General features: G+C 41.4%; 1 protein-coding gene across 4 annotated transcripts in view; it reads left to right on the top strand.

Annotated features, from left to right (window-relative positions):
- ITPK1 (inositol-tetrakisphosphate 1-kinase) overlaps window positions 1-25,660 on the top strand; it is a 142,702-nt gene that overhangs the window by 82,704 nt on the left and 34,338 nt on the right. For all 4 annotated transcript variants that reach the window (XM_061463868.1, XM_061463870.1, XM_061463869.1 and 1 more), the window contains one exon: window positions 802-919. In XM_061463868.1, coding sequence (XP_061319852.1) covers window positions 802-919 — 118 coding nt within the window. The remainder of the gene's footprint in view (window positions 1-801; window positions 920-25,660) is intronic.

Genomic DNA, 25,660 nt, shown 5'->3' with positions numbered 1-25,660 from the left:
AACTAAGCTTTTGTTCCGAGAAGGAAGTTTTGTTCGGTTTGCAAGGGCAATACCTGGCAGCTGTGTCTGTGTTGATGGCCACAACACAACGGTGCAGTCATGTCACATTGAATTCCCAAGATGAAGATTCATTGACAGCATTAACTTTACTTTGTTCTTGTAGTTGAGATAGGAGAGTATGATCTTAGAGAAGCAGCAAGATAGATGCTTTCAAAGCTCAATGAATACACAGTGAAGCAGCAATCTCTTCAGCTCTGCCAAAAAAATTTCCAGCCTTTATAGTTCAGCTCATAACACTGTCTTCAGCTCATATAAAGGACAGCAGTAATAACAATATTAAAGCACCCAGATGTAGTTCTGAGCTTAGTTCAGATAGTTGTGGTGTTCAGGTGTAGTAATTGTAATTTGATGCAAGGCTGACCTCAGTATAGCAGTGTGTCATCTTTCTTCTCCTAATTGCTTTTCTTAGCCCTGCTCAGAGCTGTTACTGTGGCACTTTGCTACTGGCTCCCTTCTGAGTTGACGTGACTGCAGAACAGGTTTCGCTGCTCATAGCAAGTCCACAGGAGAAATTTGACATCCTAAAACAGTTACCTGTCATGCTTGTGTTTGTTTCAAATATCAGTGTCCAGACTACCTAATGATTTCGTGTGTTGCTCATGTCTGTTTGCCTCCCTTTAAAGAGAAACCTTGAAGATTTTAACTTGGCCTCTTCTTTTCCCCACCTCATTATTTTTCTACACTCTTCAGCCAACCTAATGACTTTTTTTTTCTCTATTTTTTTTTTTTTTTTTCCCCCAGGAGTATATTGATGCTCATCCAGAAACCATTATCCTGGACCCTCTTCCAGCTATTCGCACACTTCTGGACCGATCCAAGTCTTACGAGCTAATTCGACAAATAGAGGCATACATGCAAGGTAGGCAGATACCTGCTCTCCCTGAAGGTTTTTGTTTTGACTAGAGAAGGAAGTAGCTGGCTTCTGGAGGCTGGAGGTGATGTCTGAAGTAGTGGGTTTTGGGATCCTTGCATTCTGTCTCTCCATGTGAGCACAAGCACTGAAGCATTACTGTGTCACAGGATTGCTCTCTGGAACCTCATGTTCTCTTTCCATGTACACAAAGGAGGTTTGCATCTGGTTAAAAATACGATGTGGATTTAATGGGGAGCATATTTTGTGCAGTGAGCATTCCCAGAAATCTTCTGGAAACAGTGTCTTTTTGTGCATGCTGGTAAATTGAGATGACTGTAGAAACTCAGCAGCTTGCCATAAGAATCCTGAGGCCTGAACTTGGGGGAGATTTATGGAAGAAGAAAAACTGGTTTTGGAAAGGATTGAAAGAATTTAAATTGCAAATAGAGCTATGATCTTTTAGAAGCACTGAAAGCCTATTGCACATGTTAATTACTAGGAGTAACAAATGCATTTCTGTTGTTGGCTAGTTACCTGACATAGACTGTTGTCTTTACTTGGCAGTATTCTCATGTTTAGAAGATGTGCCTTTTCAACCTGAATTATTCTGATACCTTATTATTATTTTAACCATTGGAACTGTTGGGTTTTTAGCCTTTCATTTTAACCCTTTCTATTGCTGTAACTATCTTATTCTTGAAGAATTTATTGGCTTTTGAGTTTAAATCTAGACTAGCTCGTGAAGTAACTGTTTCATATACATGACTGTACTTGGGGAAATCCCATTGCTGAACTGTGTACTAGTTGGGTGTTACTGGAATTGCCATTGTGACTGCATTACCACTATCCTGATTGGCAGATAAGAAGCTTATCAATTTGTATTTTTATAATTGTGAATTTATAGACATGCTGTTTGCATCTGACCTGCCTGGCCCCATCAGCAGTGTCTTTATGTAAAAATAAGACTAATAATTCACAGCACTCTCCCTTGTCTTTTGAAATCTCTTTAGGAGAGAATGCTTAGTTAGTTTAAAAGGATTTTGGTATGGAGTGGTTATTGCTAGTTGTGAATGGGAGAGAGGTGCTGAGGGAAACCTGTGCTCTGAGAAAGTAGTTAGGATTTTGTTCTAGCAGTGGAGATACTCAGTAGGGTGGGTTGTGGAATTTTTTTTTGGGGGGGGGGGTGTGATTTGTTTTTGGGGGGTTGTTTGTTTATTTTTCCTAAATTGCTATCAGTATTGTTACTGTTTACAATTACTATTATTTATTACAGTATGTTTTGGAGAGCATTCCATCTATGTGAGTAGTCTGTCTTGTGCATATTTATTTTGACCTCCTCTGGTCAAACTGATGTGAAAAAGGAATAAATGCTTAAGGAGGAAAAAGAAAAAAGTAGGCTTGTATTCAGTTGAAACTGACACTTTAAAGAGAAGCTATTAATGAAGTAGAGGAATGGGGTAAGGAAAAGCTTCAGCTGTTCTCACTGGCTGATGCAGTGTTAGGTGACCATATTTCCCCTGTCCCTGTGTCATCATCGTCCTCTACACCCTCTTTTCATCTCATCTTATTTCTGTCTCTTCATCAGAAATATCATGATGGACACCTTGAACCAACTTTGTATTCTGCAGGGGAAATCTCAGGAGAGCTGAGTAATTGTCTGTCTTCTCATTCTGGCCTAAGTAGATCAGCCTCTCTATTCCTGCATATAATGATCTGCAGTGAGAATAAAGTTGCATCCCTCTAGACAGTGTCATGGGTTTTTTCCTTTCTCCTTGTTTTCACCTGCTAAATTGTGTTTTCTACTTGCAGCTGTCATGTCATACCCCAAGGCCATGAGCACTTAGGAAACTCAAACAAGAAGTAATACATCTGTGAATAGCATGAGGTCATAGGAGCCACATCTTTTTTTGTTCTAGAATTTCAAAATGGATGTCAATGCCAAGAAAATAGTGCTAGTGCTAGTCTTTAGCTGTAACTGGAGAGCCAAGTTTATCAAAGAAGGATACAGTATTGATGTTATGGGTTAAGTTCAGTGTAAGGGAGTATCTCTTCCAAAGGAATGCCAGAAACTCTGGAGAGTTGTGAATGTGTGTAAGGAGAAATCTTCTGCTGTTGAAAGTCTTTCAAAAGAAAATTCAGTGTTTGTTTATAGACCAGTTTTGGATTCAGGGTGATCGTCACATCTATTTGAATTATGTTTTAAAGTAACTATAAATGAAGTATAGTCTTTACCTATGAGCTTCAGTTTATGCTTCTTTTTGTCCTTGTAGACCTTAGAAGAACTGTATAACTAAAGACTTGCATCAGTTGAGTTAAAGGGAGGATGACCACATACTCTGCCGACTCTAGTCTGCACGCTGCTTCTTCCCTCTGTGTTGCCTGCACCTTTGAAAATGGCAGCTGTTGCTAAGGTGACAGTGTTCTGCAGCAATAGGGACCCATGTTCTATAAACAGCTTGATTTTAAATGTAATTATCCTTCAGATGTCCAAGTTAATGCCTTGCCTGCCCTTTTGACAGTGAATTCTCCATGCTTCCTGAAAAAGAGAAATCTGTATTTAATGTGTTTAAAACTGGGCATCTAGACATTGCTAGGCTTTCTGAAAGTCCTGTAGCTCCCTCTTCATGGATTCAGGTGTATGAGTGATGAGTACTTTGATCCAGCTTCCTGAGAATGGGTTGGAAAAGCACTTTGTGGCACAGTCCTTGTCTCTGCCACCGCAGAGTTTCTGCAGCCACTAAAGGAATGGAGGTGGAGGAGAACTGAGTACTAGGCAAGAACTGTACATGTAGTCCGAAGGAAAGCAAGAGAACTTTCCGTGTCCTAAACTGACACTGTAATCACTCAGTCCTTGTGGAAATAAAAAGTTCACAGATTTGCAGAATCCTTGATGTTGGAAGAGACCTCTTGAGATCATATAGTCCAACTCGCTGCTCAAAGAAGTATATTACAGAGCAGGTTCCCCAAGTTTATCCATTTCGGTTTTGTGTCTCTCTGCAGGTGGAGACTGGAGGACCTCTCTGGGTGACCTGCTCCAGGATTCACCTTGAACCTGGTGTGCTAGCATGCAGCTGTAGCAGTTGCTAGGTGACTTTGCAGACATTATTTTCTTCAGTATACATAGTGATATCTCCCTTGGAAGGAAGTAGGAGGGGGGGAAAAGTCTGTAAGATATATTTTAGCATTGATTTTAATGAATTCTTTTTTTTAAGCAATGGTCTTTTTCCTGTTCTCTGTTGAGTGCAAGCTCTAAAAGAGGTAGTGCTTCTGAAACCTTCACTCCTGAGTCTTTTTTACTAAGGTTTGAGAAAATAAAGGTTGCATTTCCAGTGTGTGTCCTACATAGCTGGCAGGTCTATGTTGAAGTAAGTCACTGAATAGATTTTTTGCGTAGCTGTTGAGTTGTCTTAGCAGCTGTATTGCTTTGTTTACTTATCTGTAAAGAAATGCTTCTGATATAGTGCTCTAGATGAGGTCCTGTAATGTTTGGTGAAAGATTAAGAGCATTATTTAACAGAAATTTTGTTTTAGCAGGGTATTGTATGGCTGGAGCTGTGTCTGTTTTAAGCTTTAACCTCATGATAAACAACTAAATTCTCTGATCTTGTGTTGAAAAGCTGGGATCCTGCAGCCTTGGAATTCAAGATCTGACTTTTTAGCTTATGCCTAGGGTGATAACAGATAATCACTGTGACTAGGCACTAGCTAACCTTTTTGCATTACATATTTAGTTTTAAAGATTAAAAGCTTTTAAAATTCCCCACGTATCTTACAAGTAAGAATCTAAACTGGAAGATTTCAAACGAAAAATAATGTAAACATGCTACTCGCTCAGTGGTCTACCTAGTCAGTGTTCCCATTGGCTACTCGGCTTCCTTTGCTGTCTCAAGTGACTTGGAGGTTTCTTCAGTAATATTTGACCTTCAGATATTGCAGACCCTGGAGTTCATTTCTTTAACCACTTCCACCTGGCTTTTATCATGATTTTAAAATCTTCTGATCTTAGATTCTTAAATTTAACTCCAAATCTAAAATTCATACAAAAACTAGTCTTTGTAGGATTCTGCTAGATGAGAGAACTCCTGATGGGCCAAACTGACTTCTGAATTTGTCTCTTCTAACATCTTTTTTGAAGTATGGGATCTATTCCCTTGGGACACTAAACTAAAGCTCTTTAACTGTGATATTCTAATCCCAGCATGTAATAATTTGTTTGATTATTTACTATTATATGAGATGCAGTTGCTGCTGTGTGCACCCCTTTCTGATTTGGGGGTATATTGCAGAACAGATTATGGCATCCTTTTTCCCTACACTTATTACTAGATTCTGTCTGTCTGACTTAGAAATAACTCCTTGAACAGCTGCAAGTATCTTTTGTGACTAGGAGCAAGGCTCAGCATGATGTAATGGGTAAGGCACTTGATAAGGGGCTCAGGGTTTTCTGCTTGGTGCAGGTTCTGACTTGCTGCATGACCTTGGGCACAGCATCTCATCCTTGTGTATCTCTCTTCTAGTGACACTTGACCTGTCTTTTCCTTTAGATGCCACAGGGCAGAAACCTCTTTTCCAGACATACATACTCTGATATAGAGAGTCTCTGATGCCAAGCAGTCTGTGTGGGTATCCTTTTAACAGAAATTGTAGATCTGTTCTCGATTAGAAAACTGGGTATTTCCCGTTCAATGCCAAAGTAGGTAGTTAGGTTTTATTTTTTTTTTGTAAGTTACGGAGCATGTACATTGCTGGAGTGGTACATACTCAGAACTTCTCAAAATCAGGCCACCAAGTTAAAAGTGCCTGAAAATAGCTGTATATACATAGCTCTAGGCATTCCCCTTTTGAAACTGTGCCCTCTACTCTCTGTGGCCTACTTTTCATACCAGTTTTGGTCAGAGGGGAGGTAGAAGAATAGTCACACAGGTCAACTTCAGGCACCTCTGTCTGTATTTGAAGCTGCTATTAAAATGAAATGAAAAATCTGGTTTTAATTTGAAGGCTCTAAATCACCCACCTGAGGCTGACTTGTTTCTGTAGGGACATCTAAGTTAGAGAGCTGATGTTAGCTACTGCCAATAACCGCACCAGTTTTTCAATGCAGAAGTCTCCCTTGTTGATTGTATGCTTGCTTTCCACCAAGAACAGATGTCTCATTACCTCTATCCAAGTGTGGTGCATGTTCACTCACTGCATTTTAATTTTGGTCTGAAAACTTGTGTGCATGCATGAAGAGGAGTAACGAATGGAATTAATATTCACTGTAACTGGAAGGAGCTTGTCCAAACGCATCAGCACACAGCAGTACTGCACGTGGCAGTGCTGTGCGCCCCAGCTGTCAGCACTTGGTAGCTCTCAGCCCTGCTCTGTCAAACTGGAATGACTCTGGGACTTTTGACCCAGGGAGGTGTCACCTGATGCCTTTCTCATAAAGGCACGTTCACCCATCTAGGAGGGGGTTGACAAAGGGACACAGACATGTTGGTGTTACAATAGACAAGCTCTGGCTTTGAAATCTAAAGAAGGCAGCTGCTTCCAAAGGACTAATCCTATCCTGAGAGAAATAGCAGGCAAAGAACATGGAAAGCCCTATAGGGGAGCTGAAATCTCCTCTCTTGTACCATTGTTTGTTCTTGTTAAGGTAGTTTACGGAAGGATTTTCTAAGGTAAGAATGCTGAAAGTCAGGCATTTATAAACAGAAAACATGAACAGACTCTCCCTTTCCTTCTTGCCCCTCCTTTCCTAGGTTTTCATTATTTTGAGCTGTCAGTTTTATCCTGGTGTAGGTAGTAGGGACCAGAAAGCTGGAGGCCGCTGTGGAAATGATAGGCACAGTCCCTGTTCTTTTAATAAGGAATGGCAGTCTGCTCTCAGGCTGTTTCTGGCCTGCTAAGACACATCAGTGTGGGATTGTTCAAGCTGACTCTGCTGTCCAAAAGACACAATGCCCAGAGAATAATACAGAAAACATTTTTATCCTTTTGTCTCACGATGTGCCAGCCAGAACTTCTTGAACCAGCAAACAATCTTCATCTTTGATCCTAGTAGTCTTGATGGTCCCTGAGCTTTCAAAATAAGCAAGAGCTTCTATTAATTTTGTGTGTGGGGCTTTGGTAGATCTGAAGAATGACCAAATCTGCTTTAATGGGGTAAAGATACAAGCCATGACTGCACTCCATTGTCATGAGGCATTCTTAAAGCATCAGTTTGGGTATAAGAACAGAACATGGATTAAGTTTTGATGGTAATTGTCTCTCTGGATTTAGAAAAGGAGGAGCAGGGATTCTTCTTGTCATGAGGAAGTCTTCACTGAATAAACCAGATGTTTTAAATTCCAGCACAGTTGTGTTTCAAGTTATTCTGATCTTCCTGAGCAGAAATTTTCTTGGCTGGCATCCAACAACAGAAGATACTTTTCTCAAGTATCTGAGTGCTAGAAAAATTAAGGATGGAGCAATGAAAGATAAATTGCTCACAATATCAGTGTGAAACTTAACTGGGAATACTTTTTGCAGTAAGTGGCTGATGCTTCTACTCATACTTGTTGTATGAGTAGAAGATCAGAGTTTGAGAAATAAGTCTTGAAAAACAGAATCTTTCATCTGAATTAGAAACCAGGACTCAGATAGTAGAACATGATTCTGTATGTCACTTTTGCTGCTGAAGAAGCAGTTTATTTTAAGATGTTACATTGCAGGGGGGTTGGACTAGATAAACTTAGAATAGTTTGGGTTGGAAAGGACCTTCAATGTTTGTATGTGTTACAGTAGTCTAGTATGGACAAGAAAAGTAGCACCCCTCACATTTCCTCAGATAAGTATCTAGCCGACATGTGAGACACCTGGTTAGATTCTAATCTATCCTCATGAAGAGCCCAGCAATACCTTAAGGCTTTCTGAGTATTGCATGGGGTCAGTTAATAACAGTACCTGAGAGATCCATGAAGAGGCTGCTTTCCTTTGCCAAGGCCACTAACATCCACTCTAAAAGGACTCAGCTTCTGTTTCACTAATCTACTGGCTTTGTGTAACTGCTACAACATCTGAGTGTATCAGCAAATAAAATAATGAAAGTTTGAGTACCTTTGTGTTCCTTGATGTCAGTAATTGGTTCTATCTCATGAATTTTCCAAATGGCTTTCGAAAGCTAGAGCAGGAGAGGCTGTGGGTGTAAAGGTTGATGAGAGGGACTTGAGATGATCCAAGATTCTTTTTGTCCTGGTTAGTTTATGATTGAGTGGATCCAAACCTCAATGGTCATTTGCTTCATAGACTTTCTAGGTAAGGTCATTTATTTGTTACTGTCATTTGGTACACTACACCACTAACATCTTGCTCTTCTTCATGTTTGGGGTATCCTTCTTTTGGTAGTGGTTAGTAAAGACTGCATATGGGGTGGAAACAGATCCAAATGCATCTCTAGGCTGGTATGGCTGTATGAAGACAGCTCTTCTGGAGTGTCAGTAATCATGGTTCAGGTCACTATACTACATTTCTATAAAGGAAACAAAACTGGTTCTGCAGAATACAGCCTAGCTCATTGAAAACTGAAAGATGCTACACTGAAAAGAAGGATAGGGTTACAGACATACATTGCATCCTTTCATACTCTGTTTTGTGGGTAAGCTATATGCGGACCATGTTTTAGAACTTGTGGCATTTGTAGGGAAACATGCAACTTGTTTAGTTCTGCACTGAGAGTGAACCACTGCTTGTTAAATGGGGTTAAAATAGTCTGAATAGTAGAAATTGGGTGTCCCTAAATGGCACAGCGTGGCCATGTTGCTCTGGTTGCCTTCAGGACTTCTGGCCTATTATAGTTCTTTGAAGCTGTCAGCTACAGATTGAATAGCTGGACACAAGTCAGCACATTGAAATAACTTTCAAAAATAAATTAAAAATCACTCTTCGGAGGGTGGATTTTAAGTAAACTTAAGCGTCAGAAAGTGTGAGACAGAGATGAAAGACAGATAAATAAACTGCTTTCAATGTGGCAAGTCAAGCTCCCATACTAGAGGCATTCCAGGACATTTATTAATAATTCTGGAAAAGGCAGATGTACACAGGATGGCAGACTTTTCAGATAAGTCCAGTGTGTTTAGTTTTTTTCTAGGCAGTGGGAGACAGCAATATCAGATGGGTCTACCAAAAGTTGGTGAAGAAGTCAGAATGATGATAGATACAGTTTATTGCAGTCCCTTGGGCCCATAAAGAAATAATATGGACGGCTCATGCATTGTTAACTCTACATTGACTAACTGCTCAGGAAAGACCTTGGCGTCACAGTGGGTAGCTCACTGGAAACTTCTGCCCCCTCTGCCTCAGTAGTCAAATGAGAACATGCCAACAGAACCAAACAAAAAGATTAGGGAGGCCAAAAATAGCATTGAAGATACTCAGCATACAGTTATGGAAATAAAGCACTTTCTTTCCCTGAAGACTGTTTTCAGTTCTGCTTTCCTGAATTTAAAAACATGCATTAGAAATGAAAGGAATCCTGGAGAAAAGGGACATGGTTGGTGCCAAGAGACAGCCACACAAGGCGGGAGAGAGAGGTCAACCCAGGGCTAGCAGAGGTGGAACAAAACCTGAGTAAACAAAATACGAATAAATGGAAAAATGTTCTCTTTTTCTCTTTCTCACCCTGTCAGAGAACAGTTCCACTGATTATGTGTGCATTTGCCATAAGCTGTAAACTAAGATTACAGCTGGACTGAAAAAGGTAGAAAACATGCACAGGTAGGTTTAAAGGCTTTACAAACTATTATGGTTAGGAGTATATGGTACTGACTGCTGGGTGTTAGAAAGAGACTCCATTTATTAACTCTGAACTCGGTAACTTGGACTATGTATGTGGGCAATAAATACTCTCTTTCCTCTTTTTTGAAATCCACTGCCCAGTTTCAGAAATGGGGCTGACATGGCATCAGCTGAATTGTGGTCTCATTTGGTTTGATAATTCCTGTGTTCATTTCTTGTCTCCCAGGAAGCAGGAATGGCTAAAGCTGTAGTGATGGTTTAAAGAATTTTCTAGTTCTACATAACATTTGAACATGGCACAAGTAGCACCATTTTGGCACTTTTAACATTTTTTGAATAAAGTTTTAGGATTTTATATGAATTATTATGAAAAATGGGAACTTCAGTTATACATTAAAGCTGTTACTCTTCCAGAAGTAAGGCTGGATGATGTGGTTATGACTCCTTTTCTCTTCAGTGCTCTCTTCTGCTATATTAAAGCCCACACAAGACCCTGTGGGCAAGGGGGTGTGCATGAGGGGACTGAGCCGTGGCATCACAGAGCAGGCACTCATAATACAGGGCAGGGACTTAATGGTCCTGAACACCCTTGAAGAAGTTTTTCTATTAGGATCAAGGAGGTCATCCTCTGGGTCACACTGGTGTGTTGTCTAGGGCAAGGTGTTTCTTAGCACACTGGGACTTGTCAACTTTTAAAACCTTTTGTTTCATTTCCTCCCTTGCTGCCTGGCAAAATCATGAGGAAAACTGACCAGTTGCAAAATTTTATCTCCCATGTAAATAGGAAAATGATTGAACAATGAGTGTTTCACAGGTCTCACCCACCTGCCTGCCCTAACAAGCCTGCTCCATGATCAGAATAGCTGCAGCATTACCCATGTGCTGCAGTTCAGCTGCCAGCTGCTTTAGTGTCTGCTGGGCCAAGGAGAGAAGGGAGCACTGGGCTGTTACTGAGCATGTTGACTTCAGATACAGCATTGGAATTCCTGCACAAGGGGAGTGTTCATAGTCCAGGTCCTTCTTAATGAGCTTGTGGATGCCATGGGGGTGCTTACTCTGTCTCTGATTGAGTGCCAGACAGCAGTGAAATATTTGCTGCAGAGATGCTAAGTGTCAGTCTTGCAGATCTCTATGCACCATGGGTCTATGGACAAAGAGTATATACATATTCTGAATGAGGTCCTTCTTTTGACCAAGGGATGCTGAACATACCAGGAAGGCAAGGGAAGATGTTAATGTTCAAGAAGAGCTTTGTGCTTTCTGCTTTGTATTTTATTAATTTTGGAAGGTCCAGTGCAGTCTTGGTTGTGTGTGGGGAAAATCAAACTCCATTGAAACAATTTCTTCACTTAAAACTGAGAGCTTATTCTATCGCACCAGCTTACTTAGTTGCTGGTGTATTGACAAGATGCCCACCTAGGTAAGTAGTAGGGAGACTGAATATGAGCCCCAACCTGTGATAAGTTCTGGTTCATATATAATACAATTAATCTACCTACAGCGTTGTGGGCAAGGCATAGAATCAGCTGGGTTGGAAAAGACCTTTAAGATCATCAAGTCCAACCATTACCCCAGGACTGCCAAGTCTACCACTAAACTATGTCACTGAGGGCATCTACATGGTTTTTGAACACTTCCAGGGATGGTGACTCCACCACTTCCCTTGGAAGCCTGTTCCAATGCCTGATCAACCTCTCTGTAGAGAAATTTTTACCGATATCCAGTTTAAAGCTTCCCTGACACAGCTTGAGGCTTGTTACCTCTTGCCCTGTTGCTTGTTACTCTTAGATGACTAAGAAGACTTAATATCTTAAGATGGTTAAGAAGACTGAATGTCTTCGATCAACATCCATTCTTTTGGGATGGAAAGACAAACTCTGGGATTCTTTATACAAGAATATGCAAACATTCAACGAATATTACCTCAATTAACCTTCCACATTTAAATCTAAAGGCAAAGAGCTAGAAAGATGAGTGAATAAATATGGAGCAAGAATCAGTTATGATGTGCTTATTGTCTTTCATTGATTGCACTGTTTACATAATCAAGCTGACACAAACCTTTTATGTATTTCCTGAGGAAACATTTCATTTGTATAATTTACTATGGAGCACAGTCTGCACTTAATTGACATGAAACTTACTCCTTTTACTTTGCTTGCTTTCCACAACCCGTAAAAGCACTGTATCAGCTACCAGCAAGGCTGTATCTGTTGTTGCACCCAAAAACCTAGACATGAGCTCAAGATCCACCAGTCTCAGGCATACATGGATTCCTCTCTGATATTTTTTTCCATCTACATGACTCTGACATTTTAGGATCTGTATTGCTAGTGCAGTTGCATTTAAGCCGAATTTGAGGGGATACTTACATTTTTCTGTTAGTTCAGTTTGACTTGCATTACCTGATGTTTCCGAAAAAATGTAGCACATAGAGCCTCAGGGCCAGGAACCAGGTGGTTTTGATCTCTCTTGTCAAGATTCAGGGCTTTGATGACACCCTTGCTTACTCTCTTGATCTGTGAAATGTAAGCTGAACTTTCCTGCTTCACCAGGGGAAACTTTTCAGGGTTAGTCAGCAGTTGGGAAGCCTGTGAGTATGCTGTTTGAACACCCTGAGGAGGGGGTAAGTATGATAAGATTTTTGGTCACAAGGCTACTGTAGTACTGGGACAAACTAACAATAGTTTCAAACCTCATGTACTGGAGATTTTAGGAGCAGGTTAGATAGACAAGCATCTGCCACTGTTGGTGTTAGGAGCATTTATTCTTGCAGGAATGCAGTGGGACAGGGGTAGGTAACCTGGTAACCTTTTCAGACCAATATTTTCTGATGTTGATTGTCCTTCAGAATAAAAAAAAGACAGCTTCTGACAACTTGAGCCAGGGAGCTTAATGAAGTCAGGCTGAAGTGTTAATAGATATCTGTCCTATGTGAGGCCAACACAGAGGGAGTCCTGTAGGATATATGCTTACATGTGCTGGCATAAGAGGTAAGCAGTCTGAGTAGTCTTGGTCTCCCACTGAGCGAAGTCTCCATGGGTCAGCACAGCCAGACCTGAACATGTTTGGCTGTGCTCCCAGCATGTTTTAGCTGGACACAGTCCTATTACTCTGGCTGGCTGACTTTGGGCTGAAGCTGACCTCCTTCTGATTTTTTGGGTGCCGAGAGAGGAGCTGTGGGCTGGTTGCACCTGTTCATGTGTATGTCCTGCTGCAGGAACAAGTGGTGGAGAAATCTATGGAATGAGTTTGTCACTTGCTTCATGAGGGTGAGGCAGTCAAGCAATGCATTCCTGAATCAGCAGACTCCTCTTGCCTTGCGGCGTCAGGCAAGTGCACATTACATCTAAAGCTATAAATTGTATAATTTGCATAAGATATTAGGCAGAGAAGCACAATGGGACAGAAGCTAATTGCTGATTTGAGAATCCTCATAAGCATTTGCTAGGAGATAAACTGCAGTTACTTCAGTATTGGGCAATTAGTGTTGGTTTTCTGGAAGGAGAAAAGTGTATCACACCAACTAATTTCTTGTACTGTGTAATTTGCTGATGCTATTTGCTCTTGGGGACAGTGTTTTAGTTCCTACTTAAGAAAATATATATATATTAAAAAAAAAAAACCCCTGCTAGTTTTGGCAGGAAGGCAGATGCAGTTGCAAGGGAAAGTGGGGGCCAAGAAAGCTAGCCAGTTCAAATGCACTTCCGTTGTATTTTGCTGCAGGGAAAGGAATTCTACCATATGAATTCTTTGGCATTCCATAGATCTGTTCTAGGTCATCATGCAGGTATGCATATTGCTGATGAGATTTTGTTTGTTTGACTTTTGCTGCCTTTGCCACCCAGAGTCTGGTATGAGTTTTGGGGGGTAAAACCTATGTTGACATATTATTGCAGCTATCATGAGTTTTGTCACGGAGCCTTCTAATCAGCTATTAGGCTGCCAGTTATTTAAACTGTTAGATCTCAAAATGTGTTTACCTGGATAACGGAAGTGCTTAGAGGAGTGCAGAGCTCTGCGTTTGCTAGGTTTTGTAGTCATTCTGAGTGTTGTGTCTTCCAACACCGCCCCACAATGTTTGTATGCCATCCCATTTTAAGAGCTGTTTATGAAATACAGGCAATTCTGTGAGTGCATTGCTTCCTCTCAAGATCCTGGGCTGTGGGAAAGTAAATATCCTAGACACCAGAGCTCATTGTAATTGCTTTTGTTTTCTAGTATTTTGCAAGAAAACTTAGAAGGGGTCAGAAAATACCCATTTTATTTTCACTGAAGAAGTTTGCGTTTGTAATGAACCTAAAAGTAGAAGTGGAGAGAGTCAGCATTTTTGAGATTTCATAATTTGGAGAAGAAGGGAGAGGACAGTATCTCCTAGTTTCCTCCCCTTTCTCTCCCACTCTTACTCCACAGCCTTCTCGCCCAGGAGTCTCTGGGAGAAAGATGACTTGCTCTTTTGGACACATACATGAGATGAGAATAAAGGAGCTTTGTTTATGTTTCACTCAAAAGCGTCTTGCTTCACAACTGTAGTGAAAGTGCAAGCCCTATGGCTTGCCCATTTGTTTTGAACTTTAGTGCTAAGTACTTATTATAGCTGTAAACCAGTTATGTGAAAAAGTAAAACACAAACTGTCCTTGCAGTGGTGGGGGGGCGGAGTTACAGGGGAGTCCCATCTAGGAACATCTGGGAGCTCATCTGCATTAGGTGTGTTGCTTTTCATTCCTTCCAGTGAGTGACAGCTCTAATGTGAATGCTCTTGCACAACTTCCAGCATGGGAGGAGGGATGAACTACACCAGAAGAAAGCACCTTTATAGTCGGTATAACTCTATCCGTGCAGGTGTTGGGGCAGGGTTACCGTTCCAGGTTGTAATTGCACCTCTGGCAGGAACTGTTCCATGGATGCAGCTCTTTGCAAGTGTGCGCCTGTCCTGAGCTAGTATCATGCAATGTTTTGCCTCTTCCCTCTTGCCTTCCTCCTCAGACTGATTATTCTAAAAGACACTATTGTGAATTAGGACAAATCCTCTGTGAAACAGGCTGAAGATGATGTAACCAATGCCATCATTTCAGTGGTTAGAGCTTTTAAATTGTTTATGTAATGAATAGCTGAAACAATAGTGGTTTCTGTGCCAAATATAGGCATACTGCCTCTCTGGAGGCAGGTATGGGTGGAGGACCTTATATGGTTGATTTGTTAAGGTTTGTCTGCCTGGAACTTGCTTCATGCACCAGATGCAGCAGTAATAACCACCTAAGCTATTACTGAGATGAAAGATGGGGAGTAGCTGAAACATCTTCAAGTGGTACATATGTGCCTGTGAGGCTGCTACCCTCCAGCAGAACACAGAAAAGAAAGAGCAGGACAGGCAAACTCGTTATGCACACCAAACCCTCCTTTTTTGTTCTTCTTACAAGGAAATTGGACTTTCTGTATTAGTTCAGTTGCAGTGAAGAAATTTTTCTTAATATCTAATCTAAACCTCCCTTGGTGCTACTTGAGGCCATTTCCTCTTGTCCTACCACTTGTTACTTAGGATTAGAGACCAACACCCACCTCACTACTAATTCCTTTCAGGTAGTTGTAGATAATGATAAGGTCTTCCCTGGACCTCTTTTTCTCCAGGCTAAACAACCCCAGTTCCCTTAGCTGCTCCAGACCCTTCACCAGCTTCATTGTCCTTCTCTGGACCCACTCCAGCACCTCAATGTCTTTCTTGTAGTGAAGAGCCCAGAACTGAACACAGTATCTGAGGTGCAGGTTCACCAGTGCTGAGTACAGAGGGATGATCCCTGCCCTGGCCCTGCTGGCCACAGTGTTTCTCACACAGGCCAGGATGCTGTTGGCCTTCTTGGCTGCCTTGGGAACAAGCTGCTCATGTTCAGCTGGTCCTTTTCCACTGAGCAGCTTTCCAGCAACTCTTCTCCCAGCCTGTAGCGTTGCATGGGGTTGTTGTGACTCAAGTGCCCATTGATCCAGCCTATCCTGATCCCTCTGTAAAGCCTTCCCATCCTGAAGCAGATCAGCATTCCCACCCAACTTGGTGCTGTCTGCAGACTGACTGAGGGTGCACTCAATCCCCTTATCCAGATCATTGATAAAGATATTAAAGAAAGCTGGCCCCAACACTGAGCACAGGGGAACACCCTTTGTGACCAGCCACCAATTGGATTTAACTCCATTTACCACCATACTTTGTGCCTGGCCATCCAGCCAGTTGTTTACCCAGTGAACAGTACACCTCTCCAAGCCATGAGCAGCCAGTTTCTCCAAGAGAATGTTGTGCGAAATGGTGTCAAAGGCTTTACTGAAGTCTAGGTAGACAACTTATACAGCTTTTCCCTCATCCACTAAGCGGGTCACCTTGTCATAGGAGGAGATCAGGTTAGTCAAGCAGGATCTGCCTTTCATAAACCCATGCTGACTGGGCCTGATCATCTGCTTGTCCTTTACGTGCCATGTGGTGGCATTCAAGATGATCTGCTCCATAACCTTTACAGCACCAAGGTCAGACTGACAGGTCTGTACAATCACGAACCTTCCTTCCAGCCCATCTTGTAGATGGGCATTACATTTGGTAACCTCCAGTGAGCTGAGATCTCCCCAGTTAGCCAGGGCTGCTAATAAATGATGGAAAGTGGCTTGAGGAGCACTTTTGCCAGCTCCCTCAGACCCTTGTGTGGATCCCGTCGGGCCCATAGACCTTTGTGTGTCTTAAGTGGTATAGCAGGTTGCTGACCATTCCCTCTTGGATTACGGGGGCTTCATTCTCCCTGTCTTCCAGCTGGCAGGTGGGTCAAGAGCCTGAATACTTGAACAGTTGAGAATCCATTCTAATGTCAAGTACAAAAACCAAATAGTCATGTTTACCCACTAAAAGTACCACCATTTTCTTTTAACAACACAGATTTCTGTCTGCACTGGCCATTTCACATTTTCTGAATGTTGGCATAAACAAAACCAGCTCATATTGAGACTGAGGTGGGATTCAAAGCATAATAGGCATTTACTGGATGAGAATCACACCTAGATATGTACACACTTCTCTGAAGCAGGCAGTATTTGTCTTCTCTATTCATATCTCTGATTTACCACAACAATTTTATCTTTAGGAAAAAAGAACAGTCATAATTCTCTATCACAACTACATTATTTTCTTCTGTTTTAGGAATAGAAAAGAATCCTTAAACAATATTTATCTCCCAAATAGAAACATACCAAATTTTAGGTATATTTTTAACCGTATAAGTTAGCACATTGCATTAGATCATTAGTGTTTGTTTAGTTGCAGTGAATGTAAAAGCCTGCCTGGAACTGAAGAGTGAAACAAATGCATTTCATACTGAATTAAATGTGTCTTGTCATATGCAGCTGGTTTTGATCCATTTTCCTTTTGTGCGCTCATGCAGTCTTTGTTTTTCATGTTATTTCATCCAAGAGAATTTATTTTAATTACTTTCCATACTTAGTTAGCCTTTATAGGAAAATTAATTCTTCTTTTCTTAAAAGTAGACCCACATGCACTGATTGTTTGTTCAGGCTTATAGGGAAGTTTGTTTTCTTTTAAACCCAAATGTAAGCAGGCTTCCATTTCTCCTCTTTTTTGACTTAAAAAAATCCTGATTTTTTTCAAAACATTTTCTGGTTTGGTGGTGTGTTTTTTTTTTTTTTCCCTGCTGTATACACCATGTACTGCAACTTCTAAAGACTAAGCTGTTGATGTGTAGTTTTAGTGGCTGTAGGGCACATAGTATTAATCTAGGACCTTCACTACCATTATCTCCATTAGAGCAAGGGTATTGTGTTAACCAGTGAGGTATAGAGACAGAGATGTAAAGCTGCTAAAGACAAACCTGTAGAAGAATTCCTGTGTTGTTGCTTGAAAGGCTTCATCCTATTCCAAGCTTTTCTAATGGTGCCTGGGTAGGTATTAATCTCTCCATCCCCTTGTTTCTTCATTTCACAACTTCATCAGTCCTATTTGTTTGGTTTGAAACTTCTCCAGGGGAGATGCTACCTTCTACCATGTGTTTTGGACAGTGCTCAAAATATCCACCTTCCAATGCCACTGTAATACAAATGGGCCAACAGTGTTAGGGGAAAATAGTTAGGCTTCCATGGTGTCCACATAGCTTTTAATTGTAACAAAGCATACAGAGGAAATGCTTTGAAACAGCATTTAGTGAAAGATGAATTCTGAGCTATGACCTGGTTTCTTTGAACATTCAATTTCATTATTATTTTGAAGCCTGCAGTATCTGATGCTAAAAATGCACTGTGCTGAGCTTCCCATGTCTAGGTAGTTATATAAATCTTGCCATAAATAATACTTGTTCACTCGATCATTATAGAAATATCTTGACATGTAGTTCATAAGGGATTTGCTCAGAGCAAGCCAAAATTGAGTAGAAAAGTACAGATTAGAATGAGAGTTACTGGACCTATTTAGATCCTGATTTTACGACATCATTTCAGTCATCTCACAGCTTAGTTTGTCATTTCTCCAATATCTAGACAAATCTAAAGAGGGCTAAAAATCCTTAATTCTTCAGTCAACAATGAAATGCAAAGGGTTGGTACTGTGCCTTTACAGTTGCATGCCTTAGAAATGTTTAGGTTAAATATTGTAACAGTCTGTAATTGTACTATGAGCATAAGCATAGAGTTGAATTCTTCAGCCCTTTACAGTTTGGATTTCACAGCCATTTTGTAGAAATGCTTAAGACTAAAACTGATGCACCAAGTAGTATGAAAGAACTGGTTGTTGTGTAGTTATTGGGAGAAGGTGTATTTTCTAGCTGGGAGGAAAAAAATCATAGAAGAACTGTTAGTATGTGAAGCAGAGTTCTTCAGGCTGGTAAGACCTGTGCCGTAGTCAGTCTCCTGAATCCAGGTATCTTAAACAAACAAACAAAAAAAACAACCCCAAAGAACCCACAGTTCTCGCTCCACACTGAAATATTCTGCTCACAGAGAAGTCCAAGTGCATTTGAGCTTTAAAAAACACCAGACAACAAAACAGATCTGTGTAGAAGGGGGGGGGGGGGGGGGGGGTATGTGGACAGTGTAAAGTTATGAAAAATAACTTCCAGGGTAGCTGTCACATGTAACTTGTAGGTATTAGTATAGCAAAACAGATGCAAAAATTAGCATAGGTGCAAGCTTGTGCTAGGCAAATTCATCCATCAGTGAGATGGGAGTGAGTGGTGGAGCTGAGCTCTGAAAGAGCATAATAAGCAGCAAGTATCTGCCAGAAAGTCTTACTGGGATCTCAGGACTGATTTAATTAGAAAGAGGATGTTTTGGCATAATTCTCAGAAATGAATTACTTGTACAAATCCCAGTTTTGCCTTAGGTGGTTCTGTCAAATGATGAACGTCATCGTTGCCCAGCCTACCAGACCCTCAGCCTGATTGATCATCTTCATGTCTCCGAGTTTATTCCTGCACGCTCTGCTTCAAGTTGAAAAATAAGATTGTAAAATCACTGTAGCGGGAACTGCTGTGAATTTTGTTTCTGCAGAGACAAAACTGCAGCTTGTTAGACCTATTACAGTCAGAGACATCTGTAGAACCTAATTCAGACCTTATAATAAACCTCCAGAGTGAAGAAAATTACAGGGCACAGAACAGCAAGGCAGGAAGCTCAGAAAGCTCTGGAGAAGTGAGGCCTATCTCCCACAAAAGATGGTGGGATTTTTGGTACCCAGCTCCTTCTGTCCCCAGAAAGGGCAGCCTGCCTGCTCCCTGGGGCCCCTGCATTATGCTAGGGCACCGGCGTGAGAAGGAACGTGTATTGATTTTAAGAAGCAGAAGGATTGCAGAGTTCATTTTAGAGGTATATTCTTTTCTTTGCAGGTCCAAGATCTCATTTCTGTGCTACCCATGAGGTGAGAATTGTGGTGCGTAGCTCTGCTTTGAGTTAACATCTGGTGTGGGTGAAGTAGGGGTAGTTTGCTTGGTTTTTTTTACAAAAGGTGAATGGAATTACTCATGCCATCCTGGTTTACCTCCAGCACTTCTCATCCAGCTGATTTGATTCTAACCAACATTTGTGGGTCAGATCTGCGAGTTCGTTGCCTTCTGATGTGGAATGATGTTGCGGAAAAATTTCAGTGTTCTGACCTTTTGTTGTTCTTCTGTCTTTTCTCTCCCTTCCCTTTATTCATTGTGGCTACATCATCTGTGAATGTAAGATGGAGCAGGGATCCTTTCTGAGAGGATACTCATGTGTTTCCCTTAAAAAGGATGCAGGGAACATGAGTGAGAGAAGGCAGATTTAGAGGAATAGGAAATTGAGACTGTGTAATGGGCTTACATTAATAATAATAATAATGAGAATGAATTGCTAGTCGTCACATTGGTTTTTGAAAGGGATATTGCAAAAGAAGTCAGTAATTAACATTTAAACAGGGGTTGGTTTGGGGTTTTTTATGAAGCTATTTAAAACCTAATTATTCAACATATTATTTGATAGAACATAATACTTGTTACTACAGGTGAGAGAACAGATATTCAAATGTCAGAATTTTCCTGTCAGGGCATGACTGTAGCAGTTAGACTTTTAGGAGGACAGACAGGGAGAAAAATTAAAAAAAAACCCAAACACACAAACAAAACCATCATGTTTTCTCTGTCCATACCAAATAAAATGCTAAAAGAGGATTTTAAACAGCAAATTAAGCAGTTTTGATTGCTCATCCTCAGTTCCAGGTGTTACCAGTGCTGGAAACAGCTCTTCTTACACTGCAGCTCACTTCTCACCCTAATCAGAAGAAAAACTCGATTAGAGAACATCTGCTCTAGTTCAGTGGATGCAAGCATCAAACAAGGTTATTTGTAAGAGAACCTGAGGCCACCTAATTCTAGGTTGAACAGATGTACAAAACTAAAGCGCTCTCCAGTGGAATTCATGCTTATTCTGTGGAAAAAGAACAGACAAAATGTTCCAGTATGTGAATGCAGATGCCCTACCTACCTGTTAAATCTGGGTGTAGAGCTTGACAGGCACTGTTTTTCTTCCAAGTGTCTGCAGGTGTGTGCACATTTCTCCCTTCCCATTTTATTAACTCTTAGTTGTGCCAGGGCCCCCACTGGGGAGGATTTCTGACTTGCTCTGCATTTGCCAGTTTAAAGTACTAGAAGTTCATTCCACAATGAGCTTGAACTGCTGGCAATAGCACTTTTCCCACCAAGCTTGAGAAGGAGAAGCGCAGTTTACGTTCTCTTTATGAAAGCTTTCTCTATGAAGACAGGTATACTGGTGACAGCAGAATTGCTTTTCTAGGCACTTGAGAGTGCTGGCCACTTGAGCCAGGTCCACACTACACACTGTGGCCACACACGTGAGGTTTTCAACCGAACACTCCCTGTGCCCCATCCCAATGTGCTCCATTGCTGCAGTCGCCTGTCTGCATAGGATATAGCGCAAGGCTGTGCAGTACCAGGGCACCATATAGCTTTTTCAGTCACTCTTGTCAATAAGGAAATACGTTTCTACAAGGATTGGGAGGATTGTAGTACAAACCTTGATGGACTGACAATGTTTAATACAATTTTGGGGTTAGTTTTAAACTTAGTTGCATCTTAACATGAAATAGCTGGAGCAAAAGTGAAGTCCCAGATCTAGCCCATGCTTGAATTAAAGTACCTTCAAACCTAACCACTCATTTTCATGTTCAGGTCGTCTGGGTTAAGGCTATAATCTGAGTTAATTACACAGTAGGTGTGTGTCCTTCCATGCCAGCAGTAGATCTGTACCTACTTGTAGCGGTGTGTTATACACTGGGTCTGAATGCCTTGTCTTTTTATTTCCAGTGATTCAGACAGTGATGCTTGTCTCACCATTGCAGAATACTTCTGGCAAGCACGAACAGCGAGGGAGAGATACTATTCAGCCTTCAGATACCAATGTTGCCAAAAGTCTTGGTCTTTATCATTTCAGTAGTGTGATTTAGCTTTCTCCTTTATACTAGTTGTCATTAGGTTTAGATAAATGTCATGGCTTTTGGAAACAGTCCAGAAGAGAGACTCTTCTTTATAGTTTGAAACAAAATATATCTTTAGGGCTGGGCAACATATCCAGAGTTGAGATAGCGTGGTAATTAAAATTAATGATAATTTAATGAAATTATCCTGTAGGAAGATGTGTTTGCACAAAATGAAGTATTGCATATGCTAAAGTCTGAGCTTGGTGTAGGGAGGAAGAGTCTGTGGGCTGGCGATATGTCAGCAAATGTAGTTCAAATAAACCAGACTGTATATTTGTTTTTTAATTAAGCTTAATGTATGTGTCTGTGAAGAGTTGTAGCTAAACTTTGGGAGACTGTTGGCCAGAGAGCTACTCTTCCTAAACCAGAATTTGTTGTTTTTCTATTGTATTTACTATTTGAGATATCTCTGGCTGATGGCTGGATAAGGTAATATTGGGGCAGGTCTGCCATTTGTCACAAGACTTCCTGAAGTGTCTTTTCCTCGTGCTGACCTTTATGGTACAGGACAACAGTGCCCTTACGAAAGGGTTTTCCATAATGGGAAAATGCCTATCAACCAAATTCTCACTATCATCCTGCAAATGACTCTCCTGAGAACCAACATCTCTGATGTAATTACTGATTCAGGTGATATTACTGAGATGGAGACATCTATCTGCTTTGATTTTCAGTCTTATAACATCCTGAAATACTCTACTTGGCTGTAGCAGGCAAAGCATAGAGCAGCAGTGGTCCTCTGCGTTCACTGTGCAGAGCGTGCTGTGTGTCACATTGCAGAGGGCAGGTTATTTCTGTGTCATGGTTACATCTAGCCACAAGCGTTGCGTGATGCAGGAGAAACATACTTTTCTTCAGGCTTTTTTGCAGTAATGTGGTAGCTCTCATTGCTGGGCATGTGTTAGCTCAGAAGCGTAGCAGCCTCTGAATTTACAGCTCCTTTTCAAGGTAAAAGGAAGAAGATGGGCTGTGGAAGGGAGTTACGCAGATCTGGTTCCTTTCATGCTGTAGTGGACTGGGATGCCTGAGCACAGCCCTTCTGGGAAGAGGGAGAGTGAGAGCCTTGTATATGAAGTCTCTCTAAGATTCAGAGCTAGCATCTGAGCATCTTTCTGAACTCCTCAAGCTGAGCCCCAGATCAGACACAGCTACTGCTACAAAGCAAATAAAAAAAAATCCATCTGACAAAATATGATTCATGATTTAAAATTAACCTAAAGTTAAAGCTTATTTCCAGCTGTATGTTATTGCCTGTGTTTTTAACTGGACTTGATGAGCAGAACATTAGAACAATCAAAAGCAAAACAAGTGAGCAAGAATCATAGAATAGTTAGGGTTGGAAAGGACCTTAAGATCATCTAGTTCCAGCCCCCCTGCCATGGGCAGGGGCACCTCACACTAAACCATATCACCCAAGGCCTCGTCCAGCCTGGTCTTGAACACTGCCAGGGATGGAGCATTCACAACCTCCCTGGGCAACCTATTCCAGTGCCTCACCACCCTAACAGGAAAGAATTTCCTCCTTATATCCAATCTAAACTTCCCCTGTTTAAGTTTTAACCCATTACCCCTTGTCCTGTCACTACAGTCCCTAATGAAGAGTCCCTCTCCAGCATCCCTATAGGCCCCCTTCAGATACTGGAAGGCTGCTATGAGGTCTCCACGCAGCCTTCTCTTCTCCAGGCTGAACAACCTCAACTTCCTGACTATCTCCCTGCAAAGACCAAGGATTAAAGGAAATGGGGAACCTAAAGGAAAAATAAAATATGGAGAAACAAAGTGAAAATTGGGGAACAGTTTCCACAGGAGAGTGCAAAAACGCACCCAGTCACTACAAATACACATCTGAGTTTCCATACTTTGAAAACATCACAGGGCTTCACAAACCTGGAAAGCAAAGGATATCTCTCATCCTGGGGAACAAAAACACTTTCCTGATCCCGGCTAGATTAATGGTTTTGGTCTCTTAGAGAGACCACTTTTCTCTAGTGGACTAGGATAAGCCTAGGATATAAGGAGAACTGGAAGCCCACTAGCTAGTTCACATGGTGTATTTAAGTCCTGTCCCCCCTCATCCCTCCTATTGGTCTTACTGTAGTCAGATGGGTATTGAAATAAAAAGTCAGTTGACATATTTCTAGGCTTCTTTGATGAGTATCTGGAATGAAATGCATGGGAAATTATTTTAAGGATGTTGGTGGTGCCTGCAGGTTGTACCTGCTGTCTGAGGTGGGATGCTGCCTGTGAAGACCCCGCCTTGTGTTGAGAAATGGCTTTTGAACCTCTCCTCAGCTGTGTCCTCCTGAAGAAGCAGTCTGAAATTTGGCTGACTGCAGTTTAACCCTGGATTTTGTCAGCTTTATGTAGGCAGAACACAGTGACTAGGCTCATGCTGCAGAATATAAGCGCTTTTGCAATGCGATGCAAAGGTTAAAAATTAAATTATAATCATTAGTTGTTTTTAGAGGGAAGCTGAAGGAAAATGGGCTGAGCGAGGGTGATCATGACCTGTAATAGGTGACAAACCTTTAAAAAGGTTTAAAAAAATACATTATTAAATGTGGGCTCTGAGCCTTCTCTGGGATTTCCTACTCAGTAGGATAAACAGAAAGGGGAGAAAACAGGGTGGTAACTTCATTCATACCTAGCCCTCAGACTCTTGCAAGTGAAGATACGATAATTGCCCAGTTGGCAATGATGTGTTGGTAATGCTTTGTCACTGTGCTACAGGAACATCTATCCTGCTATTTGCCTTTTATACAGAAAATGAACTTCATCTTGTCTGATATAGACGTGCAAAGTATTTATAGGGGAAGAGCTATAAAGGTGCACCAATATTATGCAAAATAACACAAGAGTATTGGCTAGCTGACAGGGATGTATTTATAGAATATTCTCTTACTCAGGAAGACTTAAGAAACTGACATTGAGGACAGGTTTTCATTTTAATAACAGACCAATAACCATTGCCAAAATGAACATAATTACTCTTTCATGGTATACAGAGAAGAGGTCATCCAGCAGATTTAAAAGCAAATTCAAATCTAGCCTCATGTGGGAAGAATATGAACTGAATAAAGCACATAGTATTGAAGAGTTACAGTTTCAAAAGGTGCTGAGGTATATATGTACTCTGGCTTAGGCATGTCTTCTGCTTTGTCTTAGCCAGCAGAAGCTGTGGCAGTGCCCTTCTCCTCAGGATCTCACTTTGTTTGCCTTGTGTGGCCATGAGGTTGCATCCATCTAGGAAGCAGCCTACCTCTACTTTCCTTTGCAGTAGGAGAGCTTTAGTCCTCCAGCAAGCTCTTCCAGCAGGGTGTTTGCATTGGTTTCCTCCTGGTTGTTCCAGTGGCATATTTGCGTGTTAATTGCTCTGCTGTCATGGGTAGATTATGGTTGGAGTAAGCGTGAATGTCCTGTCCTGTGCTCTCCTGAACAGTGAGTGAGCGCTTGCCTCCTTTCCTAGCCTCACACCGGAAGAATGCAAGTGAATGACAAGGGCTTGTTGGGAAGGAAGGGGCCTTTCTGGTTTTGTATTTTCCCTATTGATCAGTCTTGGAGCTAAAACTTACCTTCTTTGAGTCTGCTGCAGTGGAAAACCTTTGTCCATGAGGCCCAAACAGGGCCAAGAGAAGGAAATGAAAGAGTTTAGTTTTGCATTTAGTCGGTGTTTCCCCAGAACTCCAGAAATGACTGTGTTAAGTGCTCTGAATCAAGATCATGTGAAGGAGCTGCAGGGTATGAGTCCTCTTAAACTTTGTCTCCTCTGCGTTCATAACTGCCTGTTCCTATCTGAAAGCCTAAGCTGTTGATGTTGGAGGAATGAAGTGCACAGGATGCCTTCCCCCTCTGTGTGTTGGTATGAATGTGGCCTGCAGAATCAAGTAGCAACGACAGATTTTTGTGTAAGTGAGATAGGTGTATTGCTTTGTGCTCTTTGCTGCTATCATGTTCTCTTGGTTGTGGCTTCTTGGCACTTTTGAAAAGCTGTGGGAGC

This window comes from Pezoporus flaviventris, unplaced genomic scaffold (genome assembly GCF_033815535.1).
Source record: "Pezoporus flaviventris isolate CSIRO_AGI_PZ_B2104156 unplaced genomic scaffold, CSIRO_AGI_Pfla_v1 ptg000036l, whole genome shotgun sequence".
Classification (NCBI taxonomy): domain Eukaryota; kingdom Metazoa; phylum Chordata; class Aves; order Psittaciformes; family Psittacidae; genus Pezoporus; species Pezoporus flaviventris.
Note: the sequence above shows the minus strand (reverse complement) of the source record. Positions and strands in the feature narration are given on the sequence as shown.